At 43.1% G+C, this 19,186-nt stretch overlaps 1 protein-coding gene across 1 annotated transcript in view; it reads left to right on the plus strand.

Annotated features, from left to right (window-relative positions):
* The window catches only part of LOC8023381 (Down syndrome cell adhesion molecule homolog), a 79,612-nt gene extending 69,382 nt beyond the window's left edge, over positions 1–10,230 (plus strand). The window contains exons 16-17 of the mRNA XM_040221036.1: positions 5,414–5,569; positions 9,819–10,230. Coding sequence (XP_040076970.1) covers positions 5,414–5,569; positions 9,819–9,829 — 167 coding nt within the window. The 3' untranslated portion in view covers positions 9,830–10,230. The remainder of the gene's footprint in view (positions 1–5,413; positions 5,570–9,818) is intronic.
* The last annotated feature ends 8,956 nt before the right edge of the window (positions 10,231–19,186 follow it).

Below are 19,186 nucleotides of genomic sequence, written 5' to 3' on the forward strand. Positions count from 1 at the left end.
CCCGCAGCTGTGGTTTCGGCATCGGATGAAACTTTTGATTGTCTCTTAATTCGTAACTTACACAAAAATGATCCGTGACTAATATATTGTTTTCCATTGAGCTAATGTTAGCAGCGTATAGTAGACACGTGTATCTTGTGTAAATTTTTTTTTCTTTTTTTGTGATTGCGCATTGTATAATTTGTAACAGATGTCACCCTGTATTGATATTTTTTTACATTTTAGTTTGTGTATTTGTTGTGTTTACATCTACGTGCCCCTAGTGCCCCTAGGCGGAGTGTAGGTAACGAGTAAATAAACAAAAATAATATAAGAGGGCTCCACGGAAACATTTTCGCTCTAATAGAAGGTTAGATTTCCGACACGTGCTCTTTGAGTTAATCCTCCGTCGGGGCAGCGCGCCTTGCGTTTTAGAGCATCAAAGTCAAATGAATTGGTAAGAAACGGCCAATAACATAAAAATCGTTAAAAGAAAAAAAATAGAGCTGAAGTTGTTTTGCGTCGAACATTCAATTAAGTTAAATAGTCATTGAGCAGTCATTAGTATTATTATGTCTAGATATGCACTATGAAATGTAATATGTGGCAAAATATTAATTAAAGGTAAAAGTGACTGATAATGTTTACAACTAATTCGCGCAAACTTTACTTTAAATATTCATTAAATAACACTAGCTATATTCAGAACCGTCTAAAACCAGAAACTGCATTTTAGAGTCGATATATGAAAGCTGTCAAATCAGATAACACTGTAACAGCCTTTAAGCGATTAATATCTTAAACTCAAACACCTAGTGAAGTCAGCAGGACGTTTAATTCTGTAATTAAATATAGACTCAAATGCATCCTGAAGTTTCAGCTCTTTTTAATTACGAAACACTGGTGCACCCTGACAATGTCTGAAGAAAAAAGCTCCAACTTACCCCTCCACTCGAACACACTACAAAACGTGTTTGAAAAAGTTTGTTATAATAACAAGGTAATTTTAATTTTAAACACAGTTACTGTTTTTCTTTAGTTGCAACACCCCCCCCCCCCCCCCCTCCCCCCTCCTCCCTTTTTTTCTCTTTTTAGTTCTCAAACACGGTTTGGGTCAATAGTTCGGGAGCCGCATTTCCGAACACCCAACCAGAGACACAACGAAATAAAATCGAGCAAACATTTAATGTGAAAGAGCCGCTTTTATTTTGGGCAGCTATGATGATCTTGCACTCGCACAATCTACACAACAAAGACAAAAAAAATGGCGGTAGAAGGCCAAAGCGTGCTCCAGAAAAGAAGTTATTTTCAATCAATAATTAATTTGAAAATCGGAGGGTCGAACAGTTTCAGACATACGCCAAGCCCGAAACAACTCCACCTCTTCTCTATTTCATGTTGCGGTGTTTATCGTTCATGAATGAAACTGCAGAAGCTGGCAAGCTCGCATCGACTTTGGTGTCTTCCTGGCTTCTAAGTTCAGAGCCAGGATAATTTGGCGGAAATCGACACAGAAGTCACTGCTTTTCCACGCGCGGAGTGATAGTGGAGATGGAGCCGTCCATCTTTCATGGAAAAAGAAGCATCAACGTTTTAAGACATCTCTGAGATATCCTTTGTATAGCGAACACTTTTCTAGATATTTCACGAGAAATTATTATGTGCAGAACGCTCGACTTTTAATGTGCTCGCATAAAACATTCACGACACTCTTAGGTTCGATGAAATGTGGCCAAGTTAGTATTACACAGCGAAGGTTATTCACGCGTCCTGCGCAGAATCTTTATTATTGCTTAAATTACACGTTGGTATTTGTCAGGACTGATAAGAAGCGACCCCTAGCGTTTTGTATCATATCTCTACATCTGCCTCTTCATCATTTCGCCTGTAATTAAATCCCAAAACCATAATGACTTACGATACGCCTTGTGCAGAATCATATTTTCATTCCGAATGAAACACCCTCATTGTGTTCACTGTTGCGACTGCTGCACGTCTAAAACACACCACGTGAGCCTCTAAAAAATATAAAACTTGTTCCGTTTTTTTTTTTTTTTTCTTTTATATACGTAGTGCTTTACATACCTTGAGTAAATCCACGTGTATTCTCTACGGATCCATTTCGAAAGTCTGCCCTCAACTGGAAGCTGTAAAAAGCATATTAAGACGCGTCAAAGACACCGTCATGAACAACATCATCTAGAATAATGAAGGCCTCCAAACGCCCCACACTTTTTCCGTCGAACGCCTTCACGAACGGGGATGGCGCCGACTCTGCAATTGGGCCCGAGCCCGACAACCGGCGTCCTTGGACGCGTTGGTTGGACACGAGGCCCATCCGAGCACTGAGGCAGCACTCGTATCCAATCAGCGTTGTCGCTTGATCTCACTGCGATGACGTCATTAGCTAAATTAATCACGCGCAAAAAAGGATCATGGAGTATTTACTTTGCGTGATTGATTTAGCTTGTGATAGCAAAACGAATAAGAAGGCAAGCGTTGTGACGATGTACTTTTTGCATCGCTGGATCGGCTCCGTTAGATGGTGGTGTTGGCGGCGGTATACATTCATGTGAAACGAAGTGTATAAAGTCTTTTTGTTTTCAATCAAAATCAGATTTTCCTAAAAAAATAAACAAACATCATGTTTACTTAATAAAGACTATATCACGGTCTGAATAACATACTTGCGGAGAGCAAGTTCGTTATTCAGCCGGGCCGGCATTATGTTCAATGAAGAACGCTACTCAGGGATAACGAATTAACATAAACCTATCATTAAACTTTTTTTAATGAAACGCTGTAGGGTACATGTTTGTATTTAAAAAAGAGGCAATCAATGCTTAAAACCAGCCCAGTTTTTTTTTTTTTTTTTTAATTTTTGATTGAGCACGCAGTTTGATTTATTGAGTGTCGAATTGTTTCTGTTCGGGAAATTTGTCGTTACCAAAACAAAACGCGCTATGCCCGTCGAACGGACAATCCTCGTTTTACATCGTAGTGTCGCGTGTTAAAGTGGAAATTTGCGCCACTATTTTGCGTCATTGTGGCCCGGAGCAAATTCGAGTCGGTGGTCTGTGATTGGCAAACTATAGCGATAAGCCACCATATCCGCCGGGAAAAGTTGTTTTGCTTTGCGGTGCGATATCACTGAAAAACGTTTTAATCGAGGGAACTAGTAAGCCTAAAAAAACAACAAGAAAAAGCTGAACATAAACTTGTCAACAAAATGTCAATGTTTATACGCGCCCTGACGCAAAGTGACGCAAATTTTGTTTTCAACACGTGACAATCCAGCATCAAAAAAGGGTTGCCCTTCCGGCGGGCATCGCGCGTTTAATTTCGGTATCGACCGATTTTTCCAGAACAAAATGTGACAATGAATGACTCAATCTGCGCGCTCGATACGGCATTGTTATTAAAAAAATTGGGCCGGCTTTGAACAATGATTGAATTACAGTTGATAAAACAGTTCAAATGACGAAGTGAAGACAGAAACACGCAAGACGAAGCTGTCTTCGTTTTTTTTTGTTTCTTTTATATATAAACGTGTGCCCAAAAACGTCTAATTAAAACAAAGTAAGCAGTGAACTACTTTGCTTGCATTACATCTTGAACATATTGACTACTTGGCACTATAACTTATTTGAAAAGACCACACTGAGTGTCTAACTCACGCAGCATTAAACAAAACAATATTCTTAGAAAAAAAGAAAAAAAAAGAACACAGTGTATTCACTGACATCTTAAGAATCCCAAAGAGTGGCTCATTTTGTTCATGATTGTTACTGATCTTTAATCGCTCTTCAGGTTTCTTATTGTCTAATGCATCAATATTATTAGATTCGGCTCGATAACAGGATGCTTTGGGCTTCTCATGCTCTGAGTTCCTTAAGATGTTAAATACCCCACAAGGTACGAGTGCCACTTTGTCGATTTTCAGTGGGCCCCCTGCGAAGGCCCGCTAGTTATACGGTATACCCTTTAAAAACGACAAATCCTGGTGAAATTTACTTTTGTTTTTTAGGATCGCGATTTGAATGGGAATACGTTCTACGGTAGACGTAGGCTGGGCTGTACCATCTCCGAAGTTGGTGCGTTGAATAGAGTTGTAAAACCTTTTTCGATGAGCAAAAACTGCAGTTGCTGGGGACGAGACTGCACGCGGCGCTTCTCTTGTTCTTGCTGGCACGAATGTACTTTGGGAATTACTGATTTTGTCGGAACTTGCTGGTTCTCTGCAAACCTCTTCGGACTCCGATGGTCAAGGCACGCAGTTTTGTTTTAATATTTATGTTGCGTCTTACAGCTCGAAATTGGTCCGTCAACGGAAAAGTCACCTGCCACAGATCTCGCCAACTTTCCCGAAGAGTGTGTAAATCAAAGCTCTTGAATGAACAACGATCTCAACTAATTTTGACGAGTGCTTGGTTGAGACGTCGAGCTCTCGCTAGTGCATACCGTGTCACAATATGTTTTAAGCTTGGCAACGAGGTTTCCGATAAAAAAAATTTTTTAGAGTCTTGGGAAGTGGGAAAAGTAGTTGTGAAAGTAATTGTAACGTCAAACATTGTGCGACAACGTTAACGCAGACATGCAGTCGCCGTTTTTTTATTGTTTTTTTTTTCTTTTTAAGAATCTAAACGCTGTTATCAGAAATACTATAGTGTGGTGCGTGTACACTGTTGTGCGTTCTCATAACCTCTCGAATAAAAATGCAATCAGGCGCCAATGTTGTGTTCGCGCTAAAGGTGGCGCGCAGTGTCCCTCTTTTCTCCGCTAACTGTATCGGGCTGCTGAATTCCTGCCATATTTAGCAATGAATACTTCCGTTCATGCCACGACTTAACACAGAATGATTCTTCGTTTGCAGTATTTTGGAAAAACCAAAAATATTCCTGCTTAATTTTGGAAAATAGTTGCTATACTTCATGATTGACCAACCTTTGCCATAAAGGTGATTCTCCCTTGCTGTGCCCTTCTGCTGAATGCATTTTCGAAGATCGTCTGACACGAGCCACTTATTACACGCTTTTAGAGCGCGACCATACGCACCCACACGCGCTTTCATATGCAAACGCACAAACTTATATGATTTTTCTTTTCAATACAGAATAATTATGTGATCCAAATTCTATGAGGAAGCAGAACGAAGAACAGTTACGTTAATATACCATGTGACCCCGGGACGTCACGTGAAACCATGACATCGTGTGACGTCAAAGTCATAGGCGCTATGACGTCATATGATGTCGAAGCACACAGACATATATAGTATGTACCCAGCTCATTGACAACACATTATGAGCTCCCTGGTCTTTGTCAGCATAATCAAGCAACTGATATTTTTTTTAACAACTTAGTCGGTAAAAGAATGGTGTCCCTACTTTAACCGTTTTGCTTTCTTTTTTTGTTTTGTCCTCGTGGAACGCAGAGCTTCCCGGGAGAAAAGTGTACGCCGAGGAGTCGTTCATTATTTCCGAACTGCCCCGGAAAGCAGAACGGAGCTCTCAAGACCCCCAGGGCGTCGGGGGAAGCATCTTCGACCCGAGGGCTAAACGGAACTACCACATCTACACCACCAACCAGAGTGAGTCCACTGTCCTGTAGCTTCCTGCTATCAAGCACAGCGTACCGTAAAACCAATGTTAAATAATAGAGCACGGTTTGTCTATTACGCCGTATTTTGTGGAACCTTGTCCAGCACCAAGCGAGAAACACGACGGTACGTGGCAAAGCCGCAGATATGTAAATCTTGGATTGGCCGCGCCCTAGCCTTGGGCTTCCCGCCGAATGTCGAAGCTTCACCTTTAGATTCGGTGGATAATTCAGCTTTGTGTAGCCGTTTGATGAATGACGAACATGTATTAAACATATCTAAAATTACTATCAAAATATTAAAAAACAGCATATTTTTTACTTTCTTAGATTGTCGGTGACCCTAGTAGATCGCAGGCAAAATCTCATTGATTTTGCTCTTGATCCGCCAGAATCCTGCGCCGGAAACCGGCGCCTCTTTTTTTTGTGCGTGATGATGTGCATGAGGCATCTTATTTATTTTTTGGTATTGCACATTTCGAATCTTGGAACGAGGCTCTCTGCAATAAGTATGACCTTGTTAATCTAATACCTTATATAAATATATATATATACAGGGTGTTTCACGAAAGTTGGACAAATTCGATATTGCGAAAACTACGCGTCGCAACAAAAAAGGACTTGTGCCGTTTTGGTCCTGGGGCAGGGGCCTATTCAGGAAAATTATTAAAGTCCGAGATAATTCAATAGTTAAATATTTTTGCGTAATTAACTTTTTAATATTGTGTTTAAGAACATGGTTTCATGTAGAAAATTTCTCAGCATCATCAAAAAACACTAAATCAACAAATTGGAGAACAATAGAAGGCACGCGCAGAATTTTACGGCTTCCTGAAAACAGCACAAATTCGACGAGTTTTTAAGTTTCCGTTTGCTATCGGAAAGCATCTCGGCCCCGACGGCACCGCGCCCCGTGGAGAGATAGTGCAACCAGCCTCTACTGTGTCGCGCGATGACAGCGCAGCAGAGCTTTGTTGCACTATCTCCCCACGGGGCGCAGTGCCGTCGGGGCCGAGATGCGCTCCGATAGCAAACCGAAACTTAAGAACTCGTCGAATTTGTGCGGTTTTTCAAAAATCCGTAAAATGCTTCGCGTGCCGTCTATCGTTCTGCAATTTGTTGATTTAGTGTTTTTTGATGATGCTGAGAAATTTTCTAATATAAACCGCTCCCTTAAACACAATATTAAAAAAGTTAACTACGCTAAAATAATTAACAATTTAATTATCTCGGACTTTAATTATTTTCCTGAATAGGCCCCTGGCCCAGGACGAAAACGACAGAAGTATTTTTTTGTTGGGACGCGTATTTTTCGTAATATCGAACTTGTCCACCTTTCGTGGAACACCCTGTATATATATATATATATATATATATATATATATATATATATATATATCAAGGCCGTAGGCATAGTTGCCTACAATGTAAGTATAGACTTGATATCGAGTAATATAAAAAAGGCTGAAAAAACTAATCCAGCATCTTGCTGATCTGTGCCGCTGTTTTTTCACTCCCTCTTACGCAGCTGATTGCATACTTAGCCAATACTTTCGGAAAACTTTTATCATGAAAAATAAACATTGATAAAAGCCTATTCTACGCGGGGAACTTAGAGAACATTTCAAGCGCCAAATTATCTAGGAAATAAGCTGAAATTCCAGAGACTTTAACTAAGGGAATGCCCTCGAGTTATAATAAAAGTAATGCCAAAAGTTCGCCTTTTTGGTATTATATTAACATCAATTGGTAAGCTATAACCAAGTTTAACGTCGTCAAAACATTGACATTTGAATATTCGTGCAGATCGCACATCTCAAATGCTTAATTTAACAAGACTGAGCTATCCAGAGCGCAACAGCGAACATGCAAATTCGCTCGAATTGCACAGTGCAGGCTATCCAACCCTCCAAGGTTTGAACGCTCTAGACGCAGACTTCGTTACGCACTTAGGGAAGCATTCCACCGACTCGAGACATTCGCATTTTAAGTTGGTTACCATCTCTCCGTTCGACGGTGGGATGAAGTCTTTTGTGGCGAACAATTTGCAATTCTAAGCAGATACTGCGCATTAGGCATTCGGAATGCGGAGGGGTACCTTTTTCTGCTGCTTGTAACTTGACCCCGACACTTTGGAAAGCGCCTTGTAAACTAAAAGGGAGCTATAAATTAGCGCCAATGATGGCAAACCCTGAGCTTGAGACGAAGTGCGTTCCTCCTACCTGCTAGTTCCTTTTACGTCGTTTGAAACTTTTTTGGCTTTATTTTTTTCTCTGTTTAGAGCTAGTAAACGATTCTGGAGTTAGTTTTGGGTCATGGGAAACTTCCACCCGCTGGCGTGTACCTTGATCTCTTCTTTGCGTTGTAGCACATGAAGGCTGAATTTCATGTCATTCAATATCTGCCCGCCCCCCCCCCCTCCCCACAATTAAAAAAGTGTCCTTTTTACTGCAAAAGTCACCTACGTATTGACGAAATCTAACTTTCTGTGCAGATTGGGCGACAGTGGTTCGAACCAAATTTCACTTTGAGTACGAAACGTTATAGTACATAAACTGTTCTACGCGTTTTCCGGATATTTTTTGCGACAAATGGGGACTGACAATGCCCTGGTATATATTAATAATAATAATTATAATAATATTACTAATAATGTTTTTATTAGGCAAATAAGAAAATGCAATAGATCAGGTCTCCTTAAGCCAGTGCAATGGCAGTGGAAGCACATTCATCGCATTAGTAACCATACAGCATTAAGTCATCAGATTGCACATATTCTTTTTAATGCGACTTAGCTGCACTAACTACCGAAAACGGGCAGTCCTTTTTCAATAAAGCTTTTGATGTGTCTTGTTGGCTCATATTATCTAAATGTCTACAAGCGCGAACTGAAACACGGACAGTATAAGAAACACGAACGACAAGACCAGGCGCGTTTCTCATTTCGTCAGTGCTTCAGTTTGCGCTCTGTTTTTTCATTGAAAGTTTCAGAACATAACCTACAACTGTTTAATATGACAAAGCAGTTCCAAAACTTTAGCATCTGGTACGATCCTCTAGCGCTACATTTGAACCGAGACTATGCGGTTGGGGATGCGTACTTTATTTTTACGGCGAAAAAACACTGTAGAGTTTTTTTAGGCAGACACACTGTTTTTACACTAACCTCTCTGTGTTTTGGTAAATTTTAAAGTGGAATTTATTGGCATACTGAGGCTAAATCACTGGGTAACGAGGTGAAGGTTATTTAATACAATTAAGCGTTTGAACACAACATTTTGCCATAGAGAAGGGGAACAAGAGGGATAAAAGACGAACACAAATCTCAAAACACAGATAAGTGATTGGTGCGCGAACGAAAAAGTCCGCCTGGTGCTGGTATCAAACCAGGGATCTCTCCATCTCATCTCCAGTGAAGCGCTCAACCAACTGAGTTAACTTAGAGTTAGACGTCAGTAGAGCAAAAGTGTTTTATCAGCTGCCACCAGTGTAACACCAACAAAGGTGGCCTGCATATTAAGGTTATGGACGTTGTCCCCCTTGTTCTCCTTCTCTGGGGAAACTATCGTCTTTATCATCATAATCTTAAAAATTCAAGCCACCCTTGTTGGTGTCACACTGGTGACAGCTGATAAAACCCGTTTGCTCTACTGATGTCTAACTTCTGGTTAGCTCAGTTCATTGAGCGCTTACTGGAAATTGGGAGGCCTCTGGTTTGATACCAGGACCAGGCGGATTTTTTCGGTCGCGCACCAGTCACTTAGCTGTGTTTGGATATTTTTGTTTGTCCTTTATCCCCCTTGTTACCCTTCTCTATGGAAAAATGTTGTGTGCAAACGCTTCACTCAAGTTCTAAAATATGATGAAAAAGCAAGCTAAAGATTTATTCGTATAAAAAATTATTTTTGCTGCAATGCGTCTTTAAATGAGGTAGATCTAAAATGCTCCGTGTTGTGAAAAGCTTGAAACTATAGAAGAATCAGACAGTTAATCGTAAGACTCATTGTTTTTTTTTTTATCTCGTTCATGTAAATCATTCGTATAAGCGCACGTTGAGATAGGATGTTTGCTTAAATTATGGTATTTTTTGGAGAATCTGTTTATTTTGTGTGTGCGTGCGGAGGCCGAGATTTGTTTATAAAAATGGTAAAAAATAATATAGGTGCTGTAACGATTAGGCAAGATACTATTGTCCCTTATCTACTGTGTATTGAACAGTGTCCGTGTGTCCTCATCTACAGGCGTGCTTTAAGACCAGCGAGATTGTGCCTGGGATCTTCAGACCTCTGCGACTCTGAGAGAGTGCCTCGTGATGTGACTCATACCCTGCGTCATCACAGAGTGACTTGGCGCTCTCCAGACCGGGCGGCAGAACCGTCCAAATGGAAGTTGGGCTGTGCGGGACGTCGTCCAAGACAGTGTACACGTCGTCGAGTTTGTGTGCCCGTGAGCAACGGCGAGAAGACGTGCAAGCCATTCCGAACTTCCGGCGGTTGATGCCGGCCAAAAATGATCTTTGAGCTCTTTCTATGCGACCGTGTTTATTATCGTGATTTCTGTCTCACCTGCTTCCCCGAAACAAAAATAAAAAAAAAAATATGGACGAAACGTTACGCAACTGCCGCCGTCTTAAATAAAAACATAAATGATCAACAGCTAGTCTTAATGGTGGGTTTAGAACTAGTCGCGACACTCAGCATTTTAATGGAACGTGAGCAAAGAAAATTTCCATTAAATGATCGCCATCGTAAAGTTTTGAGGAGCTGCTTCTCTGTAGACATTGGCTAGGTGGCGCAAGCTACCCCCGTTACAATGGGTATAGCCATTGACATGCCTCCGTTCATCCATTATTAAAGGTGAGTTTTAATCGAAACAAGTGAACTATATGGTAATTTTTTCTTCATCTTTGCATCCATCGTGAGATATATGTCGTGGTCGTCAATTAGCTATAGTTCGCTGCCTGCTCAAGAAACGCAGCGCGTGACGCGACCTCAAATACTGTAAACGACTTAATTTTCGCGGGCTCAAATTTTCACGAATCGGGCCAAAGCTGAAAGTTCGAAAATATTCGCGGGCTCTTATTTTCGCGAATCAAGTGTAGCTTCCGTAACGTTCACATATTGCCCGAATGGTTCGCGGGACGTATGTTTCGCGAATTGTAGGCGATTCGCGAAATTCGCGAAAATAAGGTCCTCGCGAAGATTTAGTCGTTTACGCTTTCTTATCATCGCTTCAAAGAAAATTTGATTGCATCACTAGTCAATTAGTATATCAAAGAAGCAATCATGAAGCTTGAACATAGAAAATCCTGGCGTGTCTTAAATTGTCAACAACTACAATAGTTTTTTTGTTGTTGTTGATTTTTATATAATTATTTAGAAGATAAGCTGTCTCCGGAGCAGGGGTACAGTAGCACGAGTTCTTACGTGGTGTCGGTATCTCTTCATTGTGCGAACACAGGTAGTCTCCAGTGTTTACAAAAACAGAAAGAAGACACAAGGTATATCACTGTAACATAGACTAATATGACTTATATAAACGAACACATAGTAACAACGAAACTACAATATTTTGTAGAGAAATAAGGCCCTTGTTTTATCTAGGTCGGCGTAAGGTTTACTTGAGCATACAGTTTGTTCGTTTAATTTCTTTTGCCAACTGATTTTATTTTTAGTGAGCATGGATTATATATACACATACTTTGTTTTTTCTATGGGTTGAAAGACCCGGTTGGACATTATAGAGGGCAAAGGGTGTCAGTATCAAGCGCGGTGCGAGCAATTTAATACCCACTACAAAGTAAGAAAAACGTACGGAGTGACAAGTATTTGTAGATGCGTTTGTTTTTATCACGCATATTAATATGAAAACGCGTAAGAAACGGAAACATATTTAACCACGTTTCGTTCTTTACGTCCTTTGCGGCGGTCAACACTGACTCGTTTTATACTTCTATTGAACGTTACGTAAGCGGCGTTCGCGATTAGCAATCGGTAGCGTGGCATGCTACAGGCATCGTATTCGAGAATTACAGGAATGCCGTTTTCTCATAATTCTAATTATTTCACCATGATAAGGTTTGAGAGTTTGACGTTGGCGAATATTCTGAGACTTATTTATCGAACCGAGAAGTGCTCCGCGCGGTAAGCAAAGCGGGTGTTAACCAATCGTGCAGCAAAGAGCGGGGCCTCCTAAAGCTCCGTCCTACCGTTTTAACTTCGTCCTTATCTGTAACACGGTTTCAAGAAACGCCGTTTTCCCTCCTGTGAGCCGCGTTCCTCCATGTTGATAGATAGCGATCTCCGCTTCACCCATTAGTTTGCATCCAGACGCTTAGCTACTGGCTGGCGCCTTTTTTGTGTGTGTGTGGTCCGCCAATCACAGAACTCTGTAACTACGGCCAGGGACGTAGCTGGGCAGCACAAATCCATGCTTACTCCGGTTCTTCTTTTTCCGGAGTCAGTCGGATCTTTTGGCCGCCGACCTCCGAAAACTTGAGCGAGCTCGAAAACACCGTCTCCTCGCATAAAATGACATAGGGCGAAATGTCAAAATATGCCGGCGCCCGATTAAATTTTGAGCCGGAAGCACGTCATGCGAGACACCCTCATTGTGATGACGTTGAATGAGGAGTGGCGCAGGCCTTGTGGCTGGCGGTAAGGATCGACTGTGTACGTGCAGTTTGTGGCGCATTGTTACCTTGTATCAGACTCCAGTCATGTTCGGCTGATGTGGCTAATATGATTAGCCCAAGGATGCATTTTTAAATTTCATTTTGAAATAATATCTTCGAAAACACCGTCTTCACGTGTGCGCGACACATTGCAGCCTATCGAGCATGTAACAACGAAGCTTACATTGTGGGGAAACTTAACAAAAGGTATATTTACAAGAAAATAAGAAAGAGAACTTCAAACTTTGCGATAGAGCCGTAACCGCAAAAGCCCCTCGGCGGAAGTCGCCCTGCCGCTACCGAAATCGCAATTCCGCTAACCAACTTTAGCCGCAGGGGCGAACGCACCGAAGAAATTTTACACTCCACGAAATCAATTGTTCGTTCCGACTGCTGATGTTTGCCAATCGGCATTGTGTTCCAAGACCCCACTAGCGCAGCCGGTTCGAGTCCCAACCTACCCGCATTCTCCGCGAGTAGCAGTTGCCTCAAAAGAGCTTGAAACCTCATTGTTTTCCGAGAGACAATGGAGGCTTTGCATTCGCGGTCCGTGCGCTCCATTCATTACTCTCTCCTAGACTTTTTTTTTTTATTCCAGCTTTTGCGTAAAGGGTTTAGCTTTCCGTCATTGGCGGAATCAAATGCGCACGTTCTCAAATCGCATTCATCTCGTTTTCCGGCGTGCGTAGATCGACTTGAGCCAGCTTGCATTGTGTATTAGAAAACCGAATGACTTGACTTCGGGAGCAGACAGAACGAGCCTATCGACAACGTCGCCTGCTGGCAGTGTCGATTCATCAACATTCAAGCTCAATATCTCCCAATCACAGAGCCGCTGTTTTGGCAGCAAGCAACTGTACGCGATTGTCGCCACAAGGTCGAGGGACACACACACAAAAAAACATCTTCGAGACCTCTACTTATTGGCTTCCAAACCCAAGCTTCTCGGACATTTTCCCCTTAATGGGACGTCGTAAAAAAAAAAAATCGCTGGAACAATTTCAGTAATAGTTAAGAGTTTCCGGAATAATAAGAGGCAGGAATAATACAATCTTAATTACTGCGAATTAGAACACAATTTGCGCATACATTTTATCTGTTGCTGGAGAGGTGCGCTTGCCGCGGAAAAAGCTACAGGCTCAAAATTGGCGAGGTTTTGACATTGTTATTTGCCGTGCACTCTTTCTCCGCAGAAGTAAGCTGAGAAGACACTGTGACGCCGATCGACGTCATTTGACGTTGAGTGAGGCTGTGACGTCATTTGAAGCACTTACCTGCTAAATCTATCGAGGAAAATGTCAAGTCATATTCCGCACATCTCATGACGTCACTCACTCTTTGACATCAAGCAAAGCGTTTCTGCGCTAAATTTATCAAAATTTTGAGGATAAACGTATAGCGTTCAATGAATTTTATGAAGTCATGACGTCGCCTGACACTCTGGCTTCACATGACCGAAAATGGGATATCACTGTCGTGTGACGTTACGGTGTCACGTATCATCGAATATTTCCACTAGATTTATTGGGGAAATGTTTAAATTGTGGGGTCGCGTAACGAGAAAATCTTAGGGTCATATTGAAAAACCCGAGACTGGAAACATAAAAAAATAAATAACGGACAAGCACACACAGATACACCGTTTTCACTTTCATAGCTAATCTTCGCATACATTTGTCAAATGATGAATATTGGTGCAGAAGGATTGAGTACTCCGTGTAGAAGAGGCTCCGTTGCGCATCGGGTCTCACCTCAATTCAATTGTCTTAATTTCAAATGTAAAAATATTTGCCCGCTGAATTTTTTTCTTTTTTTTTTTTTTCTTTTTTTTCATTGCTTAGTTTACTGAAGAACCGATGCAGGTGGCAATATGCTACTGCGAAGCACCTCGGAGAACGTGGAGCAAAATCTCTCATTGCAGAACCCACTGGATTCTGCAGCTTCTGGGTTCATTTTTCCCCCAGCCCGTTTTGATCAAGATAAGCCTCGTAGAGGAACGCAGTCGTGTTTCACCACTGCGCGATGCCCTTTGAAGACGCCGGGTACTGCACTGGCTAAGTTCCCATCTGCAGCGTAAACCAGTGTCTTCACGCCTTAAGGGAAGATGAAACTTACGCTCTCTTACCACGAACGTAAACATTTTGTTTATTGATTACTTGCGTTGTACTAAACAAATTGAATATATTAAAATCTCCGTGTATGAATAATTATTTTTTATGAAAAGCAAGTATAATAGATTGTCCTCCATCTTTTGACACCACCTGATAATTCTGCACAAAAAAAGCAGCCAGAACATATCTATTTGTTTTTAAACTAAAGTCGAGCTGCCTGCCAAAGGGTTTTTATAATTTTGTTTTTGAGGCTAATCCCTACTCTGCGAAGCTAAAGGGCTTGTTACGAAACTCCTTCCTACACTTCTGTTCCTCGACAGCGGGTCGCTCGACATGGATATTCGCAACCTGTCCTAAGCCCTCTACTTTGTCTTGTTTACAAAAGTCTTCAAATCCCATCCTTTTCTTTGCAACATCAAAGAATTGCTCTCCGCAGAAAGTGTCAGTTCCGACAAAAGACTCAAATGGGTTTACATGCGATATATATAGTCGACACTACGAACCAGGAGCACGAAGGGCTAAGCCCAGATCGCTGCCTCCCGAAGCTTCTCCCTTCCGTCCAGAGGCAATTTGTTATGCCCCGTTGTGTATTGGGATTTTCCCACGGAGTAATCCGGGGCCCTGGTTGGTCGATTCGAACGCCCCGCTCTTTCGGAAGCAGCAGACGACCGCGGCCTTTCGCGTGCCCCGTTTGAGATAGGACGGCTCGTGACAGCAGGAGCAGTAAACTCTGGGTCATGAGCAGTAGTAAAATGGCCGAATGTGACGTTGACGCAACGCACCATAAGGAACACTCAGGGAGGTGGCAACACGATGGTTGGAGATGTTGGAGGAGAACAACCGTTTTCACAATAACAGCACCGCGTATGCGCTAGAATCGTCGACGTGTGAAAATAATCGCGCGCAGATGTACATGCCATGGCCGGTTCCAGTTGTGCCATAAGCAAATCTCCGAGGCGAACATGTCTTCACGCGAAGCACAGGTAACTGTTTGCCTAAGCTTTGCACCCCCCCCCCCCCCCCCCCTCCTTTACCTCCTTTTATTTCTACCGCGTAAACCAAGGAATTAAACGTCTAGAGTAAAAAAAGGAAACGCCGCAGCGCGTGTTTAGTTTCCCGAGGGGCGCGCATTTGAGACATGCTTAAAGAAAGTGGTCATTTAAGGTGTATCCACACGACGGACCAAATTGCTGTTTCGGTCCGCGGGCCGCGCATCACGTGATCTTACGTCACCGGTTTTCGAGGTCCGCCGGTGGTCCGCGGCCCGCGCTTCTGAGAAATGCCAAGCCACTTTTCCCGCCCGGACCTTGGCGGCGGACCGCGGCGTTTTTAGTATAATTGAAAAGCTAAGTATGGCAACAAGCTGACTTTTGTTGTTTGGATTAAAATCCAAATCCAAAGTCGTTTCTTTTTTTTTTTTTGGCGCCAACTGTGGAAGACGAAGAAGACGAACCTTTTGTTGTGCGACGATGGCGGCATGGTGCGACGATGCAACTTCTAACTTCATCGCGCTCGTGGAGCGATTCACGCTCTGTGGGACGATAAATGCATGTCCTTTTTGGGTTCACTTAAGACCTCCTGGTCCTCAATAGTCAACGCCAGGGCCACCGCGGCCGAACGTCTCTTTCGTTCAACCTCCATCTTGGCTCCTTACAAATAGCCTCAAAGCAGCTCGCTGCATGCGTTTGGCGGAGCTGTGAGGTCGACGGTTATACCGGCCCGTTCACTCTGTCGTCTGCTCTTTTGGTCCGCCGTATGGATGCTCATAGCAGCCGGGCGGCCCGCGGACCGCGCACGACGTGATCAATCGGTCCGCGGCCCGGTCCGTCGTGTGGATACACCTTTAAGGGTCCCGGATTTGCACCATAGTTTTATTCCGCGAGAGAAATCGAATACGTTGCCTGATTATACATCCAATCGGCGTTTGGTGTGCGTAGCATGCGACACTGTTAGCCCTAACAAGCCATTGGCGAATATTTTTTTTCTTCGTATTCAAGGACTGTCTTCAAAACTCCAATAGCAGCGGAAAGTGCTCCCAGGAGTATTAACCTAAGCTGTAAATTCTGATGTCAGCTAGCACCCTTTAGAAGTAAAACACACAAAAAAGCACATGAATTCGTGGTCTTGCTAACAGTGTCGCGCAATGTACGCTGCAGTTTTAAACGCTTGAATGCCGTTTCACATGGTGCGACTTTTGTTCGAGCATCGCTCATGAGGGCAAATTAAATCCCGTGGAATGTCTCTAAAGTCAGTGCTCGTTCCACGGGTTTCTGCATCATGATACTAAAAATCGTACAATATTTCCTTTCGCGAAGTCGATGTATGGTATTATTATAATCAGTGTTTATTTACCCCTGAGGGCCCGGCCCCGTACTGAAATTACACGGGGGGTGACCGCTTTGAGTTTCCGTTAAAATCATAACGCGGACACATCTGTCGCTTTTCAATCGACGCTATTAGGTGCCCCCTCTTGCCAGAGTGGACGTGCAGTAGAATGATCCGTATATGGATATACAATCGTCGTAACCGGGTAATGTTACACAATCGCAGAAAAACAAGCAGCATAACATTACACTTTGAAGTGCACATGTACAACGTCCGTTCATGTTGAAACCAGCACGAAAGCACATAGGGAGTATTCACTGGACGTCATATTTGTGGGTGCTGTTTAGAGTGCATGCTCAGAACGAGCTCACATCAATAGGCTGCTAAGACCGGCACTCTTGTTGGTGCGGATTGCAAGTTGCACTTCCGCACCAAGTTGCGAAAGAACTGTGGAAGCTCGCCATCAGCACGCGCCCAGCATTCGCGCACACAGCTACGGCCTCCAGTGAATACTCCCTATTGGCGACGTGCGCGATCGAAAGCGTCGCTGTGGTCGGCCTTCCACGATTGGCCGAATGCTGACTATGACGTTAGCAAAGGATTTCTCATCGACGGAAATAAGAGGAATAGAAGAACTTCAATTTCGAGGGTGTTGGTAGTGTTGCTTTAAGAGCGCAATGATTTCAAACTTCCACCATGCTCCTTGCAAACACCATCGAACTTGTTGTTCGCAAGGTAACCATATGAGGGCGCCACCAAAACATCACGTCACGAAAGGTAACTATATGAGGGCGCCACTAAAACATCTCGCCGCTAATAGAATACGTGACGCCTTTGCCTACTGCGCCAGCTTTTAAATGCGGTCTATGCAGGTGGGTTATACGGGGAGGGGGACATTAGAGAGTTTTAGGGAACCCTTTTTGCACGTCTGAAACGGCACGATGGGCCCTCCGGTACGCAGTGCCCATATGCGACTTCTTTGGCAGCGGATGCGCAGTTCGTACCGTATCGGATGTGCAAAGACGGTTCCTTGAGTATCTCCATTAAATAGGAATCGAATCGTCATGATAATTCGGCTACTACCCCAAAAAATCGGTTACTGGCATTTTTTTTTTAATTTGTGATAATATGCTAATGGTTTTAATCACCATGATTATTGTCATTAATACGGCTAAATCGGTAAATTTGTGAAAACAAAAAGGAACTTCACCACCGGCGCTTGCATCAGTCGTCAATGGGTTGTCCGCCACTTACTTGCGGTGGTAAGACGCAGCGTCTCCCAGCTCTCAGTCATCGCTTCCTATTCTTGAACACGGTATTCGTAAGGACGATATCTAATATATCCGCTGAATCGGATAAAACGTAAAAGCTCGAGGTACACCTAACCACTTCTTATGAGTTGTGAATGCGAAAGCATGCAATCCGCTCGTTTGCTTTCTTTTTCGTCTGCTGCGTATTTTTCGTGGCCGGTCAGCGCGCGTGCTCCCCTGGTGACCTTGACCGCTCTGTGCTAAAGGGACCATGAAATGATTTTGAAATCGAGTTTCATCCACCGCACGTCGTAAAAGGTGTGAAAAGAAACACAAAAACACAAAAATATGGAGCCAAAAAAAAATTATTTGCTATAGAACTTTTAAAAGAAAACTGGACTCTTTTGCGCCTTCCTTCCTTCGCCTGTTCACTACGATGCATCCGCGGAAATGGAGCACGTCAGCCAAATCCAGGTCGCCTATTGGGTAAGAGCCTACCTCACCAGCACCGCGATCGTAAACAATAAATAGCCGGCGAATGTTTCCTAAAAGGTTTGTTAAATAATATTCAGATCCACATTTTGTAGCATAATTAGAGATGTGTGGCGAAAATTGCCAAATTTGATAATGCTGAGAGCCAAGCGCCATCTATCGTGTGGTAAACGAAGAAACTACTGCGCGTGCGCAGTAGGGCAGGGCCGACAGTTACTTGGGTGACGGCGACCATTGATGGCGACCGACGAACATTTATTTTCTTTGTTTTCCTTCCTCTGAAAACTCTGACTGACTGAACGTTTATTTTTCTACGTGTTCTTCCCGCGCGTGCCGACTTCAAGCAGCAAGAAAACAGTACTTAAAACACACCACGACGAACAAGAACGCTGGATCCACCGACTCCGACGAAGCGTATAGGCCTAGCAGGCATTCCGACTCGGCGCTGCGTTGCTTCGTCGCAAGACCGTCTGCCTACGATCGGCTGGCGTGCTAAATGGAATATGCCCGCGCGACCCTTGTGGACCCTTCCCGTATTATAGTTTGATCACTGACCTCAATTCTAGATTAAGAGGTAAGGTCAATCTCTTTCCCTTGTTTTCCGAGGCAGTGTTGACGAACACTCGTCGAAAAGGGACTCTCGTCGATTCTATCTTCTTGTTTCGTGTGATATAGAGCTGAAATAAACGCCGTATGGATTACCTTCGTAACACGGTATGTACACTTTGTTATTGGTATGCCATTTTTATTCTGACAGA

The sequence above is a fragment of the Ixodes scapularis genome, unplaced genomic scaffold, assembly GCF_016920785.2.
Source record: "Ixodes scapularis isolate PalLabHiFi unplaced genomic scaffold, ASM1692078v2 PGA_scaffold7__128_contigs__length_106722199, whole genome shotgun sequence".
Classification (NCBI taxonomy): Eukaryota; Metazoa; Arthropoda; class Arachnida; order Ixodida; family Ixodidae; genus Ixodes; species Ixodes scapularis.